Here is a 20969-nt window from a genome sequence, read left to right as displayed (position 1 = left end):
TTGTGTCCTTAGAACCTAGCACAGGTGCTGATACATAGCCAACACTTACTAAATGCTTATTAACTAAATTAAATAAAACCTTTTGACACAGGATCTTAAAGTGCTTTATAGAAAACTCATGAGAGTCAAGACTGCAGAGCAGCAGTTCTCATTTTTAAAAATATTTTATAACTAAATTTCAGTATAATTGGAAATTGGTATATTTCAAGTATTATTAATATTTCAGTACAATTTCAGTATACTATAATTCAGTATAATTCCTTTGTAATTCTACATATTTTTGTTATGCATTTTAAAACATTATTCTGCAAGAAGGTCCCATAGAGGGCCAAAGATGCCCGTGATGGAAGAGAGGAAAGGTTAAGAATCACTGCTCTAGAGCTCATTCTCCCTTTTCCAAGGTCCAATTTTTAAATTTCTTTCTAGTACACTATAAGATCATTAGATTCACCACTCTCCTCTCCTTAACCTTAGAGAACAAAAGGGATAGGGAAGACAAATGCACACTCAAGTACACTCAAGGGGTTTATTGCCTCAGCTCAGATCTGCTTGATGTCATCAATTAGGTCAGTGCATTATGATATAAAAGTGACAGAATAATACCCTTTACAGCCTGATCTGCCCTTTGACTTCCAATACAGTTTATTACCTATCCTATGGACATGAACAGATCACCCTGAGGAAATGAGAAAAGAGTTCAAGCTAATTTGAAAATTAACTGACCTACCAGAAGGGGAAGTCCAGAAGGATCCAGTCTCATTCCCTATGTGAGTGATGCTTCCAGATAGTCTAACCTTGCTCTGAATTTTTTTGGGGGAAGGATCATAGATTCAGGACTGAAAGGAGGTGATTTTTTGCTTAATTTAGCTCTGATAATTCATGGGCTATTTATTTTCTTAACTTTTCATTCCAGCTACACAAGAACAAACAGATGTAGGGAGAGGAGGAAGGAGTTCAGTTTGCCAGTTGTTAACAGATTTGTTAAAAGATTTACTACATGGGAGCTTGAGACTAAGAAAAAAGCAAAACCAAGTTTTGGGGGTCATTTTGTGAAATTTTCTAAGCTCTTGACTTAGCGTATGCTATAAGATATGTGTAATTAAGAACTGATTTATAAAGAGAACATTATTTTTTTCTAAATGATTCAAGAAGGAATCTGAAAAGTAAAGCTTTCTATCTTTCTTTTCTGAAGTTTTATTGATGTCTTTTGCTGTCATATGATGGCCATTTCTGGATATATCACCATTCTTTCCACCCCTTATTCCCCAGAACAGAATAGTCCGACAATTACCAAGTCTGACAAAGTATACAACATATTGGTCTGCATAATCCCCCTCCTGTCTGCCAAGAAGGAGGAGTTTCATTATCTGTTCTAGACCATGACTGGATTGTTGTTTTTTTGTGTTTTTTTATTGTTCAGAATTCACATTTTTAGTGACTTTTTCATTTACATGGTTGTATATGTCAAGTTTTCTGTATCAGTGACAAATCATCTCATTTTTCTCTGAATTCCTCATATTTGCCATTTCTTACTGCACAATAATATTATTTCATTTCATTCACTTGTCATAGCTTATTTAGTCATCCCCCTAACTGATGGCCACTTACTTTGTGCCGAACTTTCAGGCTTTTCTTTTCAATGCTTAAAGGTCTTCCAATCTGGACTACATGCGACAGTGACCTCAAAAAGTCTACCCCAGAGACAAAACCAGAAGCAAAAGTCTGGAGTTAGAACAACTTAGCTTCTCTCTTTTTAAAGTGTAATATTTGTAAAATGCCCTAACATTCTTAAAGAAAAGAAGATTGTATGTTTATTTATTTTATAACATAATATATTTATGTCATATAATAGGTTAATAGATCATATAATTATATATTATATGCTAATATACAAATATATTTATAATAAATAATAAAGGTAATAATATAAAAGCATGGGGTTACTAGGTGGTACAGTGGAAGGAATACTAAGTATGGTGAGTTCAAATCTAGCCTTAGACACTAGCTATATGACCCTAGGCAAATCACTTAACCCCCTGTTTTCCTCAGTTTCCTCATCTGTAAAATGCATTGGAAGAGGAAATGGCAAGCCCTAAATGGGGTAACATTCAGAAATGACTGAACAACAAACTTCAATTAGCTTTTGGGATGCTGTCTTTGGAGCGGTAATGATGCTGTTTAGTTGAGATGAGTACTTATTTTTGAGTAGTTGAAATGTTATTGAAATGAATATGAAACTTACATCAGTTCAACATGCTCCCAATAAAGTTGGGTCTTATGAAAAAGTTAGTAGTGACCAAGAGGGAACAATACCCAGAAGGCTCTGTACAGTTTAGCTTCAATGCAGCTATCAATTATATGTGGGATTCCTATATACTGGAATGATTATCAGACTCAGAAGTCAGAATTGCCTCCACCAACCAACCACAGGATCAAGACATACGCATTCTATAAGGGCCATTTCTTTTGTGAAAACTTAATCATGAACCCCGCCCCATGAAGGTGTTCTGATCCTCAATGTTCCTCACTTTGTCTGGATCTCTTCTTCTCTGCCTTAAACATATTGTAACTTATATCCCCCTCTAGGCTCCTGGAGAGCAGGAAGTGTGTCATTCTTTATCCTCATTGCATGTATCTCCAGTGTCTCAAGTATGCCGAGTATTTCCTCTGAAAAGCATCTAAGGAAAAATATACAGAGAAGCATGTATAGGTTTGCAATACGTACCAATAGCAACACCCACAATGATGAGATCATGAATCAAAAGAAGTATAGAAAGAAGGCTGGATTTGGAGTTGAGATTCAAATGTGTAATTTTGGACAAGTCCCCTTCATTTCTATGACTTCCATTTTTATGATTCAATGAGCTAAACTGCTTAGCATATGCAGGGTTCACAAAACAGATAATTAATATCTATTGAACCAATTGCTATGCCATTCGGTTAAAAGCTAAAATTGCTAGCTATGTTTAGCTAGAAGAATTGCTACTTCAACTAAACAACATGTCAATAAAATACTGCTTAGTACTGTTGTTCAATACTTTTCACAATCTTCTTCATCTCATTCCTTTTTTATCTTTGTATTTTTTCCACTCAAGATTTTATCATGAAGTAATGAAGTCCAAAACATAGTAAGAATATGACAAACCTCACAAACCTGTGATAGGCTTGAGGCTACAGGAAGGGCAATCTCAAACAACTTACAACAACTGTACGTAGGTATCACTGAAACTTTTATTGTTGGTATTATCGTTGTTGTTCTTCTGGGCCAGTTCTGACTGAAGCCAGGCTAATGGTTCAGGATGAAAGAAAAGACTGATGAATTGTGCATACAACTAAAACAAAAATCTTGAAAAAAACCCACATTTTAAAGCCCCAATTAAATGCCAAGATAGAAATACCGAAAATCAAAGAAAAGATTAACAAACTTGGAAGTTTAAAAGAATGACAAAGAAAACTAGGAGTGTTTTTTAAAAACCAATAAAATAGAAATACCATTAACTAACTTAATTGAGAAAAAGAAAAGGGAAAACTAAAATACCGCTATTTAAAAAAAGAAAAAGGTGAATGCACAACCAACAAAAAAGAAATAAAAACAATTAGGAGCTAATTATACACTAATAAGACTGATAATCTAAATGAAAAAGATAAATATTTACAAAAATATAAATTGTCCAGGTTAACAACTGTCCATGAACTCCCAAAGGAAAAAATCCAGGACTAGATGGATTTCCAAGGAAATCCTACAGAATGTTTAACAATTAATTTAATAATTAGAATTAATTCTAATACTACACAAGCTATTGGGGAAAAAAGATAAAGAAGGGATCCTACAAAATTCCTTCTTTGACACAAATGTGGTCTTGATACCTAAACCAGGGACATTTAAAACAGAGGAAGAAAACCATAGATCAATTTTTGTGATACATTAATATTGATGCAAAAATTTTAAAATATTAGCAAGGAGCCTATAGTAATATATCACAACATCATACAGTATGACCAACCTGGTTTTGTATTGGGAATCCAAGACTGGTTCAATATTACAAAAACTATCAGCATAATTGACTATATCAATAAAAAACAAACAAGAAAAGTGATTGTTTCGACAGATGCAAAAAAAAAAAGCTCTTGACAAAATACAACACTTATTCCTGTTTAAAAATAAGCACTAGAAAGCAGATGAATAAGTGGAGCTTTCTTTAAAATGAAAAGTATTGTCTATCTTAAAAGTATCTATCTAAAATTCAAGAGTCAGCATTATCTGTAAAGGAGATGCTAGAGGCTTTTCCAATATGATGAGGGGTGAAGTAAGGACACTAATCAATATTAGAAATGTTGGCTGTAGCAATAATACAAGAAAAAGGCACTGAAGAAATAAACACAAGCAAAGATGAAAAAGAAATATCTGGTTTTTCTTACAGATGATATGATGGTTAGGGAACACTAAAGAATTAAAAATAATTGATGTAATTAAGAATGTTAGCAAAGTTGCAAGATATAAAATTTACTTTAGTCATTTTTCAATTATATCTGGCTCTTCATGATCCCCATTTGGGGTTTTCTTGGCAAAGATACTAGAATGCTTTGCTGTTTTCTTCTCCAGCTCATTTTTTACCAATGAGGAACTGAGGCAAACAGAGTTAGGTGATTTGCCCAGGGTCACACAACTAGTAAGTGTTTGAGTCCGGATTTGAACTCAGGAAGATGAATCTTCCTGACTTCAGGTTCAGCATTCTATCTACTGTACCAGCTAGCTGCCGGGATATCAAATAAACCCACACAAATCACCTACATTTCTGTATATTGCCAACAAAATTCAGCAGAAAGATAAAAAGAGAAATTTCATTTAAAATAACAACAGATGTTATAAAATACTTGGGAATCTACCTGCTAAGACAGCTCACTGAAATTATATGAACTCTTATCATACAAAGAAAGGCAGATTTAAATAACTAGAGAAAAATTGAATAGGCCAAGCCAATATAATAAAAATGGCAATATTACCTTGGTTTATCCCCTTGGCATACTCCAATTGAAGATGACCTTTGTTGACTCAAATTTCTCACAGTATTTTGTTTTGACCATTCCTTTGCACTTTGCATCATAGTTGTTTGGTTATGTATTTCATGTTCCTTCCCTTGTCTCATTAAATTGAGAGATCCTTAAAGGGATAGTGTTATTTTTGTAGTACCCTGCACATTACCCAGCATTTAATAAATGTTCATTAAATTGAAGTGAGGCAAACCAAGCTGATCTGAACAAACTCTTAGTCCTTTGCTCTCTAGTGGGGAAGAGGAAAGAGTTAGGTGGGGGGGGACAAGAACTGCTATCAACCAGAGTAGCAACTTGCAGAGAGAGTCTATACAGAGACACAACTCACAAGTCTGCTGTTTGTCAAGAATGAATAATCAGGAATCTTGTAATGGTTGAATTAACATTTGCTTTACTATCAGTTAATTTCATTCCCATTTTGCACATAAATAAATATTTAATTTTAAATGAGCAAATATTTTTCTAATATCATGATAATTTTTTTTATTTGTTTTCTATAGGCATAATGAAGAAAACCAATTCTTCCTTATGGAGCAACAAAAGAAGTTCTAGCAAAGGAAATCTCCAGATTATGTTGGATGAAGGGGAATATGCTCCTTTCACATCTACTCCTATGTTAGAGAGTAATTTTATTCAGGTGAATCATACTTTAGTTTACAATTTTACTCTAACAGTTTTTATGATCATTTTCTTTTAATCTATCATCCATTTTCAAATACAGAACCACCCATAGTAGTTCTGGTTTTTTTTTTAAAAGTTAAAGTAAAACTTTCTAAGAGAATGATTACATCTGGCTTTATCTATCCCTTTCTCTTTTTATGATATATATTAACTAATAATTTAAAATCAATACTATTCATTACTTGACCATAGTTTTGCCTTTATTGTGGTCTTCACATAGTCATCATCTATGTTATTCTAATGGTTCTGTTTCCTTGAATCTATATTAATTCCTAAAGATTTTTTATCATGCTTCTCTGAATTCTTTATATTTGTCATTCCTTAAGCTGTAATTGTGTCCCATTGAATTCATGTGCAACAATTTGCTCACCCATTTCCTAATCTTTGTGACTATATCTTTTTTCCATTTTTTTGCAATGGTAAATAGTTGTTCTGAAATATTTTGGCACATGTGGTGCCTGTCCTTGATCTCCTTACTTATCTGAGATACTCTACTGATCTAATTTTCTATCTTTTAACCACTTTCTGATAATTTTAATCATTATTATTTATCATATCATTTGGGATGCGGTCATGGTAATCAGAAAACAACTCATTATAATTTTAAAAAATTTATCTCCCTTGATATCCTTGACTTTTTGTTGATATGTATAAATTTAATTATTATTTTGTCTAATTCCATAAAGACTCTCTTTGGTAGTATGACTGGTAGAATACTAAGTGTATAGATGAATATGAGTAGTACTGTTATTTTATTATGTGAGATTATTAGATTATTTATTCCCAGATTTTTTTGCATTTTGTAGATATTATAAATATTATCAAACATTTTAAACTTTTCCTTCCAGATTTTGTTGATAATATATGGAAATACCAATGATTTTTAAAGTAATGGAGTAGAAAAGCATTTAAACTCTTAAAATGTGCCAAGTACTGTGCTCATAGATTTATTTCCATCTTGCTATTTTTGCTGAATTGATTGTCTCAAATGGCTTTTTCATTAATTCTCTAAGGGTTTGTAATTAAACCATCTCAAGGGTGTACATATCAACAAATGGAGATAATGTTTATCTCCTCTCTGCTATCTGGGACATCTAGTTTATATTGCTTCCTCATTTTCATCACACAGAATTCCTCTCTTCCTTCAAGATTCAGTGCAAATACCATCTTCTACGTGAATGCTTTTTCCTAACATCCCCTGACCCCGCTGTTAGATGCCTCTCTCCCTAATTATCTTTAATTTAACTAACTCACATTTCATAATATATTCAGCAGATTATTAATTCTTCATAAGTGGGCAGGGTCAATATAAGAAAAATGACAGTCTTACCTAAAGTAATTTATATATTCAATGTTATTCCAAAAATTGCCAAAAAAAATTTTACTGAGCTATAAAAAATAATAAAATTCATTTAGAAGAAGAAAAGGTTAAGAATATTAAAGGTACTAATGGAGGGAAAATGTAAAGGAAGGGGTATTAGCAGTACCAGATCTTAAACTATTTTATTAGGCAGTAATTATCAAAGCTATCTGGTACTGGCTAAGAAAATAGAAAGGGAGGTAAGTGGAAGAGAGTTAGACATACAATTTACAGCAGTAAATGACTAGTAGTAACTTTGTGTTTGACAAGTATAAAGACTTAACTTTTTGGGGATAAGAATTCACTGTTTGGTAAAAAAAAAAAAAATTATTGGGAAAGCTGGAACTCAGTTTGGCAGCAACTGGTCATTTACCAAGATAAGATCAAAATAGATACATGAGCTTGATATAAAGAGATATTACAAAAAAATTGAAGAACAGACATATTACCTATAAGCAAACAATTTATGATTAAACAAGAGATAGAGAGCACTGTGAAGTGCAAAACAGATGATTTCAATTATATTAAGTTTTAAAGTTTTTATTTAAAAGATGATGGAATAACAGAACACACTTTCTAGAGTGCTACCCCCAATCCCAGCCAAATACTTGTAAAAAATGTCTCTAAACAAATTCTGGAGCTGCAGAACCCACAGAATGACGGAATGAAGCAAATCTGCAGCCCCAGACACCTGGAAGGTCCCTGGGAAGTGTCACTCACACCTCGCAGGGGGCAGGGGACAGTCCAGCGTGGGCCACGAGTGTACAGAGGGGACCTGAGCAGGCCTTGGGGGGAACGAATCTCTCACACCTGTGGCAGTTTCCAGACTTCAGGACCCCAAAACACCAAGGGTTGGAAGGTCAGTGGAAAAAGACTGTGGGACCAGCCCAGGAAAGTGGAGTGGTTTGGCCACAGCCCCAGGGCAGCAGAGGGAGGAGGGGGTGGGGGAACGCGAAGCAGCCACAGCAGCAGCAGGGGCAGAGACAGTGACTGTTTCTGGAGCTCGAGGCCCACAGATTGTGGGGGGATTGAGTGGCTGACTGTACACCGCCCAACCCCACTGGAAACAGAGATCTACCTTGACAAAGAACTCAAAAGTCAAGTAAACAGCTGGGGAAATGAGCAAAAACTGAAAAAAGAAAATGAATAAATAAATTAGAATTTCAAAAAAGTTTTTGTTTAAGTAAAACAAATGTATTCAAGTTCAGAAGGAAAGCAGAAAATTTGAGGGAAAATTTAAAGACATTTCTTAGATAAAGGTCTCATACAAAAAATATATAAAGAACTTTGTCAAATATTTAAGAATATGAATCATTTCTCAGCTGATAAATGGTCAAAGGATATCAAAAGACAGATTTCCCATAAAGAAATCAAAACAATTTATACTCATATGAAAAAATGCTCTAAATCATTATTGATTAGAGAAATGCAAATTAAAACAACTTTGATAAATAATTTTGCACCTATCAGATTTGCTAAAATGATTAAGGGGGGGAAGCAATAAATGTTGGAAGGGATATGGAAAAATTGTGACACTAATTCACGGTTGATAGAACAGTGAACTTGATCCAACCATTTGAGATAGCAATCTAGAATTATGTCCAGAGAGTTATTGGACCTAGCAATCCCAATACTAGCTCTGTTTTTAGAGATGGGGTAAATGGTGTAAGATACTGGTCTATACCCAACTTCTGCCAGACTTCTTTCCAGTTTTCCAATAATTTTTTCCAAATAGTGTATTCTTATCCCAAAAGTTTAAATCTTTACATTTGTTAAACATGAGGTTATTAGAGTCACTTGCTGCTGTAAATTGTATGTCTGTTGCACTGATCTACCTTCCTATTTCTTAGCCAATACCAGATGATTTTGATAATTATTGCCTTATCATATAAGGCAGTATTGCTAAGCCTCTTTTCTTTATATTTTTTTCAAGAAGTCCTTAGACATTCTTGAGTTTTTATTCTCCAAATGAATTTTATTATTTTTTTCTAGCTCAGTAAAATAATTTTTGGTAGTTTAGATGGATGGCATTGAATAAGCAGATTAGTTTAGGTAGAATTGTCATTTTTATTATATTGGCTCTGCCCATCTGTGAACAATTAATATTTATTCCATTATTTAAATCTGACTTTATTTGTAAAAAAATAAATGTTTCCAATTATCTTCATGCAGTTCCTAGGTTTATCTTGGCAGGTATATCCCCAGGTATTTTATACAGTCTACAGTTATTTTAAATGGGGCATCTCTTACTATCTCTTCTTACAGGGTTTTTTTTTCTATATATAGAAATGCTGATGATTTATTTATGTGGGTTTATTTTATCCTGTTACTTTGTTCACACTATTGTTTCAACTGACTTTTTAGTTGAATCTCTCAGATATTCCAAGTATATCATCACACCATCTACAAAAAGGGCTCATTCTGATTCCTTCAATTTCTTTTTCTTCTCTTACTGCCATAGCCAACATTTCTAGTACAATATTGAATATTGGTGATAATGGGCATCCTTGTTTCACTCCTTATCCTTTTGGGAAGGCGTCTAGCTTATTCCCATTACAAATAATGCCTGCTGATGGTTTTCGATAGACGCTTCTCATCATTTTAAGGAAAAATCCATTTATGTCTTTGCTTTTGAGTGTTTTTAACAGGAATCAGTGTTGTATTTTGATTGAAGGCTTTTTCTGCATCTATTGATATAATCACATGATTTTTGGTACTTTGCTATTGATATAATCAATCATGTTAATAGTTTTCCTTATGTTAAACGGTCCCTGCATTCTTGGTGTAAATTCCGTTTGGTCACCATGTAAATTCTTTATGATATGTGCAATCTATTTTCAAATAATCTTCTTCCTCTTTCTAAATTCCCTCCACCATAGGACTTTCTTTTCAGCCAGGATACAAGATTCTAGAAACCTGTAGACTGTCAGATACTTTAGGGAAAGGAAAGGGAAGGAAATAAGCATTTAGGTGACCCCTACTAAATGTGAAGCAATTTACAAACATTCCATTTGATCCTCACAACAGCCTTACAAGGTAGGTGTTGTTATTATCCCCATCTTACAGTTGAGGAAACTGAGGCAAACAGAAGTTAAGTGACTTGCCCAGAGTCATACAGGGGTGTATGAAGCACAATTTGAATTCAGATCTTCCTGACTCCCAACCCAGTGCTATATCCACTGTACCTGCCTATGAATACGGTAGATACACTACCACATCATGATTTTTTTTACAGCAGTAGAAATTCAATAAATACATGTCTTTATACAATTAAGCCCCCTCCCCATACAGTTAAATCACTTAAGCTTGATCTAAATACTTTCTAATCTCTTACTATAATAGAGATTTTCATTTCTCCCATCCCATATTCATAGCTAATTTCCTCCTTCTCACCTACCTGCACACACATGTTTTCAGACCAATGATACTGTAGCTAATTTTGGAATGACAATAAATCAAATTCCCACCTATATTTTCTGTATATAGGTCAATAGGAGAGGAGAGTCCGTGTATCTTCATAACCGAGCCAACTGGGTGACTGTAGGCATCTGTGCTTCTAGCCCCAATCTCAATTTTCCCAATGTGATGTTGCTGGCACACTTGGAATCAAACTCCAAGAAGGATGATGAACCTACTGATGATTTCTTGAGCCCCACCTCTGAAGTTCAACTGGTACTCAGCAGGTAAGTTACAAAGAACAAAGAAATTAAAAAGTCTTTTCAACATGGAATTAGAAAAAAAAATAGCTTGTTTCAAGTTCAACATACTTCTGCATATATTATCCTGTACATGATGAAGTAAAAAAAGTTAGCATGCCTAAAATTATTATTCTGATATTAGTTAAAGCCAATTATCTATCAGTAATTCTCTTGGAAAATCAAAAGATTGTAAAACTCTTCAACAAAATAAATTAGGGATTTTTCATTAATTTCTTTTACAAATGGGTGAAAATAGCATCTGATCCATTACATAAATGCTTTTGTCTTCAAAATAATTTCTGACCCTCTGAGAGGCTACCCCCTTTCTTTGTTAAGGCTGGATACTTCCTTTTACTTTTACCAGGTAAGGTAAAGTATCCTGCTTCCAGAGAAACTCCCTTTGACTATGGTTATAAATTAAATTTTACTACTACCTGCCCCCCTAGAAATCTTTGAAAAGCAAATCTCCTAATAGTTCCATGCTTTGATCTCACAAATATTTTATGGGAAAGATCCGTCTGAATAATCTCATAAGAAATGATACCAACCGATTATGGAGGAGAGGACCTAAACCATTTCTTTAAGTCATACAGAACTCTCTGAGGGAGCAGAAATCTCAGGGCCTAGGGAATTCTGCATAGAAGATGGAAGGAGAAAGGCTAGAAATGGTCACCTTGGGACCTTATCTCTTGAAAGCTGGACCCAAGAAACAGCTGGAAAGAAAGGCTCCAGTCTTTTCTTGGGCATAGCATTGATTTATCAGAAACATGGCTTCTGGGATAAGAGGAATAATGATGATGATGATGACAATGATGAAGTTGCTTTAAAAGTTCCAGCATTTATGTGATACCAGATGTCTGGGGATGGTATGGAAGAATGAAAAACTCAACATATGTGATGGCAATGGGCCTAATTCAGGGCTTTCTTCTAAATAAATGAGCACCCCTGATAAGAAGTAATGGTTTAATAGCAAAGAAACATATATTTTGTCAAGACTTTGATTTTAGTTGCCAAAGTGGCAGATTCATAATCCTAAATCTTGAAGAGCTATCAACTGCAGTGAGGACAAACTTCTCGCTCCGCTATAATCAGTTTGTCAAACAAAGGCAAGTCAAAAACCACATAAGATCAAACCATATGGACCCCCTCAAAGGCAGATGGTCTAACTGGCATGAAAAGCATTATCAGGCAAAGCAGTTAAGTCATTCTTGGCTAAGGAAATTCTATGGCATCAGATACGCTGCAACATAACACCTGATCCTTCTCACATTCTCACTGATGATGGACTCAGTCTCTGCTGTTATGAAACATCACCTGGCTATTCATTTGAGTAGAGAGCATATGATGCTTCCATTCTGTCCAGGTCCCAGATTTAGCCAAACCCAATCTACCACCCAAGAATTAGTATGAATAAAATTGTTACCACTTCTATTCCTCAAAGTGCCTTCACAGACCAGTCATACAACGTGTAGCTCAGCCTTAGTTCTTGCCAAGACTTTTATCCCCAGGGCATTCCTCATTACGGGTTAATAGCTGCCAAAGTCCAATTGTGCAAATTTTTCTTATAACATGTAGAACTATTAGTAAACCAAGCAACGCCACAACAACTAAGTTCTCATAGAGTCCACTGGATTAGAGAAAAGAGAAAGCGCTGAGCCTGAGACAAAAGCCTGAGATTCAAACAATGCCACAACTTGTTCATTAAGGGCACTGACACGTAAGGGAGCTGGGCTAGAAAGATTTTAGATGTACCATTTTCATTTAACAATAAAACTTCCTGTGCCCTACATAACTTGTTAGAGGATCCATACTGCATCTTCAATGCAAGTGATAATTCTGGACAAAGGTTAATGCAGGATATGACCCTGTATCATATATCCAGTAGCAACTCAGGTCCAATGGCATGGGAGTATTTGTTTCCCAAGTGTGGCAAAATAAGAGGTTTCTTCAAATGACCTATAGCTCGAGGTCCAACAACCATTTGAGCTAGCTAGCGTATTGTTCTGTTGCTCAGTCATATCCAACCCTTTGTCTCCCCACAGACCACAGCACATTAATTCTGTCCATGAGGTTTTCTTGGCAAAGATTCTAGAATGATTTGCTGTTTCCTTCTCCAGTGAATTAAGGCAAACAGAAGTTAAATGACTTGCCTCATGGTCACACAGCTAGTAAGTGTCTGAGGCTGGATTGAAACTCAGGTCTTCCTGACTGCAGGTACCATGTTCTATCTACTGAGCTGTCGCTCTGCTTCCAAGGCAAACAGAGGTTAAGTTCACTAGAGTCACACAGCTAGTAAATATCTGAGGCCAAATATGAACCCAGATCTTCCTGACTCCAGGTCCTAAGCTCTATTTGCTGAACCACCCTGCTGTCTTGGACAACTCTCATAACCTGCTAAAGGTGCTATTCAATCTGTTCTTTAAGAATAGAAAACCTCTAAGAACATAGGCCCACAACAGGATCATAAAGGTTGGAAGGGAGAGACTGTTGGGTAGCCTACCTTATTTTATTTATTTATTTATTTTATCTGTGTATTGGGAAGTAGGTCTTCCCAATATATAGTCTGTTCCAGTCCCCATTCAAAAGTGGCAGACTTGAAACTTGAATGGGCTGGATCCTAAATTTTCTTTTGAGTTCATACCCAAACCTTTGTTTTTCACTCTGAGACACTATCACATCTAAGGCCTCAGCCACTACAGCCTGTCATCCAGCCCATCAACGCTGCATCATCAATATAATAGTGGACATCAGTGTCCTCAGGAAGTGGAGCCTCTTTCACATCTATGCCTATTCAACCATGGGAATACGAAGGAGAGTTCAAATAATCTTGAGGAAGAATAGTGAGAAGTAAACTGAATTGCTTACCAAAAAAAAGCAAACTTCTCTTGAGTTGGTCTCAGTCACAGAGATGAAAAAGCAAGTATGGGTGAGATTATTAACCACTCAGCTGAGGATTGGTCTATCTGATCCACGATGCTCACAGGATCAGGAATAGGCACAGCAATTAGCATAATGACCTTATTCAGCTCCTCATAATCTATTGCTAATCACTATGTACTATCTATCTTCACTGGACACATATGGTCATTATAAGGGAAGTTAGTGTAATTTAAGTACTCCAGCATTTTCCTTACCAAAGAGGAAATATCTTTCACTCCCCTGGGACCCAATATCATTTAATATCAAGTACAAAGACTAGCTCAAGGAACTCTATAGGCTTTTATTTAGCTCTGTACACAAAAATCAGCACAGACACTACTGACTTCCAAGAACTCATAACCTCCATGATCACATTACTTCCTTCTGGCTAACCACTACAACTGACAGCCACCTCCACCTGAAAAGAGGGTACACCTTCCCTCAGGAGTCTGTGCCCCCAAATTCCCAAAAGAAATTGATAGTACACTTATGAAACCATTGAGGGTAACCTGGTTGCCAGAATCTAGCAGGAACTTAGATGTTTGGTAGTCTCCCCTTTCCAAGGGGCAGTAATTTTGGCATATGCCCTCCAGTCCCCTATAGTCCCACAGTTAAAACATCCTGAAATTTGGTGCATTCTCAGCCCCAAAGGAGATTTAGTCTAACAGCTTCTCAAATCTGGTAAATACTTGGGTGGCTAGACAACCAGTGGGATGGAAGAGTGACCATCTAGAGTAGAGGATGTTTTGGGGATATTCTAAATTTTGGTGGGACACAGGGATACTTTATCATACTGGTCCCAGATGTCTCAATAGAATTATACTAACACACTATGTACTGACCATCAATCATCTAATTTTCTACCACCATGTTTTAAAGACCTATAGAGAGTATTATTACCCAGTGTCCAACTATCTTGGTCTCCTCCTGTCATCCCCAAAGTGTTTTATTTATATAGATAGCCTATTTGCTTGAGCAGCTGCCAGGGCTGTCCCAATTTTTCACTCAAATTTTAATAATTGATCTGCATGAGCTTGTATAATGGTAAAGTAATGAAGTCTTATACCTAAAGCTTAATAATGCATTTAGATGGGGTTACACAAAAGGTAGGATGTGGCTATATCTGATGTAGGCTGGTCATAAGGAGTTCATGGGGAAGGGACACAAATCTAATTCCCCAATTCCAATTCTTTTAAACATTTTAGCCCCTTTTTTGCTGGAATTTTTATGAAATCAATTACACAGAATTTGCCATTTTATCTGTGTGTGTTCACCCTTCATTGCCAAAGAAGACCATGACATCAGAGAAATGATGACATGACTTGCACTTGACTTTGTTTTGAGTGAGGGAGGGCTGTGCAGGTCACCAGCCTCACTTCTCCTTCAGAGCCATCTGAATCCAGTGACCAGATATTCCTCAGGATGACTGGAGATGACCCAGGATGAGGCAATTGGGGTTAAGTGACTTGCCCAAGGTCACACAGCTAGTGAGTGTCAAGTGTCTGAGGTGAGATTTGAACTCAGGTCCTCCTGACTCCTGCACTGGAGCTCTATCCACTGCACCACCTAGCTTCCCCCTATTTTATCTATCTGAAGAGAAAAAAGGGGCAAATCCCACTTGGGGCCTCCAATTGATTCAACTGATGTGGTTGCTCTAAATATGGCTCCCATTAGACCACATACACTGAGGCAACAGTTCTAAAGATTTATTGGCTTGTAGTTTACATTTCTCTTTAAGCCCTCTGACTCACTCTTATTGGAAGTCAGTCTTCCAATGGGGTATGAATGTAAAACCTGCTCTAATTCCCACCCAAGATAGTTACTCCCTTTTCTAAGGGACTCAGGGTATTCAAAGGATATGCTTTCCAACACTAAGCCAGTAAGTCACAGACTCTATTAACACTGACTTCTTTACCTGGGTAATCTACATATGTATCAAATGGTCCTCAGATTTTCAAAGCATAGTACTTAAAAATCAAAAGCTTACTTACATCTTCTTCTAATTGCCTATTATGCAAGGATAATGTGGTCTTACTTTCTCTATGTTATCAATAGAACTTCCACAGAGTTTGATCATATTTGCATACTCTCCAAATATATGTTTGTGCTAATCTAAGGATCAAGAAACTCCTCTTTCCAAAAAGCTTCCCTGTTTATTTTTAAATAAGGCCATTTGCCTCTGGGGAAAAAAAAAACTAGCCGGCTCATCATCCTGGGCTCCCTTTCTTCTACAATACTCCTTGCCCACTTTAAAAAATGAATTTAACCATGAAGCCCGTTGGGGAAAAAAAGGTAAACTATATCCCAAGAAAATTCAAAGTTTAAAAATGCAATACGTACCTAGTAGAGCAAAAAGTACTCAACAATGAAACTTCATTAAGTAACAATTAAAGTGTCAATTAAAAGAATATCAGATATTTAGCTTCTCCTGGATAATCAACATAGCTAATATCAAGGAAAACATTCCCTCAACAAGAGCTAGGTGAAACTTCTGACATCCACACCTACTGGGTGAACCTTTTATACATGGTGATTGGGGGGTGAGGAAGTAAAATGGCCTTCCTGTTTCCTTAAAGCACGAGCCCGTGCTACATTGACCATAACCAGGAAAGACTTACAAGACAAGGTGGCACCTGAGCTGAGATTTGAAGAAACTAGTAATTCTAAGAGGTAGAGGTGAAAAGAGATTTCATTCCAGGTACAGAAGTTAGCCTATGCAAAAGTAGGAAGACAAGAGATAAAGTGTTTTATGGAAGAAACAGCAGGAAAGTCAGTTTGATTCAATCACTCAGTCTTAAGCACTTGGGAATGCAAAGCAAGACAACAGATAGCTACTACAACGTTCACAATCTAAGATAACATGCAAAACAATCCATAGACATGATAAATAAGAAATTATCAACACAAGAAAAGTACTAGAATTAAGAGGGACAGGGAAAAGCTTCTGATAGAAGGTAGGATTTTTGTTGGGACTTAAAGGAAACCAGGAAAGCCCAGAGAAAGGAAAGCATTCCAAGCATAGGGGATATATCACCAGTCAAAATGCCCAGAGCTGAGGATGAAGTATCCTGTCCCAAGAAACAGCAAAGAGGACAGTGTCACTAAATCTAAGAGTAAATGGAGAGTTTAAGATGTAAGACAAGAAAGATGGGAAACTAGGTTATAAAAGGCTTTAAATGCCAAACGGGTGATTTTGTGTTTGATCCTAAAGGGCATAGGAAGCCACTGGAATTTCTTAAGCAGGGGGTGACAGGGCTGAATCTGAACTTTAGGAAAATCACATGTTGCCAGAATGGAAGATGTATTGGAATGGGGAGAGATTTATGGCAGGCAGAACAACCAGTAGGCTATTGCAATAGTTCGGGCACAAGGAAATGAGAGCCTGAACCAGGATTGTAGCATTATCAGAGGGACATATTAAAAAGATGTTAGGTAAAACTGACAAGCCTTGGCAACAGATTGGATTGGGAGGGAGGAGGGGAATAAGATATATTGAGGAGGGGATAAGAAATAGTGAGGAGTTGAAGATGACATCTACGTTGCAAGTCTCAACAACTGGGAGGATGGTGGTACCTTCTATAGTAGTAAGAAAGTTTGGAAGTGGTAAAGGTTTTGGAGGAGGGAAGATCACAATTTCAGTTTTGGACCTGTTGAGATAAAATGTCTGTTGGAGATCCAATCTGAGATGTTTAATATACAAGAGTGAAGGTCAGAGGAAAGGTAAGAACTGGAGTAGATCTAAGAATCATTAGTATAGAGATGATCATTGAATCCATAGGAACTGTTGAGATCACCAAGTAAAAGAGTATAAAAAGAGAGGAGGACAAAACCCTGTGGGACATGACCTGAATGTGGATCCAACCAAGGAGGCTGAGAAAGAGTGGTCAGATAGTTAGGAAGAGGACTAGGAGAGAGTGGTGTCCTGAAAACCTAGTGAGAAGAAAGTATTAAGGAGAAAAGAGGGTTTTGACACTTTGAGAGTACCAATGGCTTGCAGAAAGATCAAGAAGGATGAGAATTGAGAAAAGACCATTGAATTTGGCCATTGACAGATCATTATTAACTTTGGAGAGAGCAGTTTCAGTTGAATAACTGGAGAGAGTTAAGAGAGTAAAAGAATAGGAAGTAGAGGTATCCTTCTCAAGTTTGGCCACAAAAGGCAGAAAAGACATGAGATGACAGTGAGAAGAAGGATTAAGTGAGTTTTTATGTTTGTAGGCAGTAGAGAAATAGCCAGTTGACAAAAAGAGGTAGAAGATAAGAGACAGTAGAGGTGACAGAGGTAGTAACTTGCTGAAGAAATATAATGGAATGAGATCACCTGTGCAGGTGGAGGGGTTCGCTTTGGCAAGGAGAAGGGCCATCTCTTCGTGTTGAGTTGTCCTTTCTTTTCAAAGAGGACCAAAATGACATCACACTTCTTTATGTGAGACGGGTGAAAGAAGGGATAGAGGCAGAAGTATCTGAGTGATATAAGAGACAGAAGATTGAGCTCTCAGTGAATGAATTCAATTTTTTCAGGAAATATGACAAAGTTCGAAGAGGTATGAAAACATTTAGAAGGGTCATCTTGGTAAGTAGTGGGATAGTGAATTAATTAGGGAGGTGTAAGAGAATTATCTAGATGGGTAGGAAACCTGCAGCCCAAAGTCACATGTGGGTTTCTAGATTCTCAAGTTTGGCCCTTTGACTAAATCCAAATTTCACTGAAGTCAAAGGGCTGCACTTGAGGACCTAGAGGGTCACGTGACCTCAAGGCTGCAGGTTCCCCACCCCTGAGGACCTAGTTGAAATTATATAACATAGATTTATAGTGGACCCAGTCAACATGTTTTCAGGGTTTTTTATGGTTTCATTTGATAATGCATGAGTAGGAGGGAAGGCAATGGATTGTAAGAGTGATTCAAGACTTAGGCTTGGTAAGGCCTTGAGAAAAGGATGATGTAGAGCTGAATTGATTCACCAAGGGATCAAGAAGAAGAAGAGAGTAGCTAGTGCAAGGGTGATGGCCTGGGAGAGAACCAAAGCTTTGAAGACTGGAAGTCAGTGTAGAAAAAGCAGAGAGAAAGGTGGAAAGCCAATAAACTGGATAAGATAATGGAATTTCAGAGTTCATGGACATGAAGGGCAGTGCATTTGTGGATGATGGCAATTTCAAAGTTATCTTTGAATAGGTAGGTCACAGGAAATGAATAGGTTGAGGAATTGGAAGGTCAGGGCATTTGAGGGAGTATATCTACCTATCTATCATATATATATATATATATATATATATATATATATATATATATATATATATATATATATATATATATATATATATATATATTGAAGTTACCTAGAATAAAGGCAAGGAATTGGAGAAGAAAGATTGGGAATCAGTTACTGAACTCATTAAAGAAGGAAGGGATATGTACTGGAGATCTGTAGATGTGCATTGTATGGACCTCAAAGGAGAAGTCACAAAGTAGTGGTGGTAGGGAAGAAGCTGAAAGTGGCAATGGGAAACAAGGAGTATTCCAATTCCCTCACTTTAACCAGTTAATCAAAGGGAATGAGTGAAAGTACAGCCAGTGCTGGAAAGGGTGAGCAGGAAGACTGTGTCACTAAGAGGAAGCAGGTTCTCAGAACCAAAAAATGGAAGTAGGAAAGAAAAAGACTTAGGATGAAGGCAAGTTTGTTGCCTGTGGAGCAAGCATTCCATAGGGCACAGTGAAAGGGATAAGCAACATTTGGTTGAGATTTGGGGTGAGAAAATTGAGGGGGATGAGAATAAGAAATTTGGTAGTTGGGTAATGGGGTTTAGATGATGATCTACTGGGTTCAGAATCACTAGGATGTAGGTGGTATGATTATGTGGAAGTCTATAAATCATTAAATGAAATATTTAGATTTTCAAAGTCCATAGTTTTATAATGGAAGAATGAAGTTATTTCAGAGCCTTGGGCAAATCAGGTAAGGGGGCAAGAACTTGGAGCACAAGGAGCGGTGAAACTCTCCTTCTCCAAGGCAGGAGCCCAAGTTGGAAACATGACATGGCAACCTCTCTCCACATCTCAGCAACAGGAGACCAGTAAGATGGAATGGTGTTTCTCCTCTTCCCACAGGAAGCTGCAGATCAGGCAAGATATGTGCATGGTATGAAAGTAAAGGACCCACTTCTCCACTTCACAATCTCATAGGAGCTGGAAATCAGGCAAGAGACCCATGAAGCATGATGGAAAGCCCTCTCTTCTCTTAAACATCTACTGGAGGCTGGAGGTCAGACAGGATAGATGTGCTGCAAGACAGAAGAGACAGAAGGTACCTCCCTTCTCCTCTTCTGTCCCTGAGGCTGGAGATCAGCTGTTCCCTGATTTTCTTCTTCCCTCAGAAGGATGAATATCAGGTAGGAGATATGCAGCATGGAGGGCTCCCCCACCTCTTCTCTTCACACTTCTACCAGGGGCTGGAGATCAGGCAGGAGAAGGTTCAGCAAGATGGAAGGTTCGTGGCAAGCATAGATTAGTACATGAAGGGGGGCAATGTATAATAAAGCTAAATAAGTCAGAGTCAAGTTGTGAGGGCTTTAAATACCATAAAGAAGTGTTGTTATTGATTGTAGAAGTATAGATAACTACTGGAATTTATTGATCAGAGGAGTGATATAAAAATCACTTTGGCTGTTCCATGAAGAAGGAGTCAAAAGGAGAGTAGAAGACCAACTAGGAGACTACAGCAATAGTCTAGGTGTGAGGCACAAAGGTCCTGGATTATGATGATAACTCTAAGAGTGGAGAGAAGGGAAACAATGTAAAAGGTGTTGAAGAAGATCTGGCAAGACCTAGAGATTCATTTCATATATGGAGTGTAGAAGATGCCACCAAAGTTGTGAAACTGTCTTTTCCCTCTCCCAGTTTACTTTCAGTATCTCTTCATTTCTCATTGTAAATCTGTCAGGAAAAGCTGGAGTGGGGAAGATAAGGTAGGATATGTAGAGCAAAGGAGAATGCCTTCTAAGAGCCATCTACATGAGTCACACATGTGAGTGTGCAATAGTTGTTTCTCTGTCTCTGTCTCTAGTCTTTTGTGTCTGACCAGGTGAGTAGTCTCTTGTACAAGTCCAACTTTTGCCACTTTGTCAACAGTAAGGTACCCCAAGAGAAGGGAAGTTGAATCCTTTAATATCAGTACATTGCTTCTTGACTTGTATCATGTCTCCAAGTCCCTCATTAGTCATCAGATATCTAAGTCATTTATGGAAAACTGAAGCAAAGAAG

The 20969-nt window shown here is 36.9% G+C and overlaps 1 protein-coding gene across 6 annotated transcripts in view; it reads left to right on the top strand.

Moving 5' to 3' along the window:
• The first annotated feature begins 617 nt into the window (after positions 1 to 617).
• The window catches only part of GARIN2 (golgi associated RAB2 interactor family member 2), a 49991-nt gene continuing 29639 nt past the window's right edge, over positions 618 to 20969 (top strand). For 3 of the 6 annotated variants that reach the window (XM_072629570.1, XM_072629571.1, XM_072629566.1), the window contains exons 1-4: positions 618 to 767; positions 3096 to 3212; positions 5553 to 5689; positions 10580 to 10776. In XM_072629570.1, the coding sequence (XP_072485671.1) occupies positions 5558 to 5689; positions 10580 to 10776 (329 nt within the window). In that variant the 5' untranslated portion in view covers positions 618 to 767; positions 3096 to 3212; positions 5553 to 5557. Of the gene's footprint in view, positions 768 to 3095; positions 3217 to 5552; positions 5690 to 10579; positions 10777 to 20969 lie in introns of all 6 variants that reach the window. The other 3 variants (XM_072629567.1, XM_072629568.1, XM_072629569.1) reach the window with 3 other exon arrangements.

This window comes from Notamacropus eugenii, chromosome 1, assembly GCF_028372415.1.
Source record: "Notamacropus eugenii isolate mMacEug1 chromosome 1, mMacEug1.pri_v2, whole genome shotgun sequence".
NCBI classification, from domain to species: Eukaryota; Metazoa; Chordata; class Mammalia; order Diprotodontia; family Macropodidae; genus Notamacropus; species Notamacropus eugenii.
The sequence above is the reverse complement of the archived record's forward strand: the minus strand, read 5'-3'. Positions and strand labels throughout refer to the sequence as shown.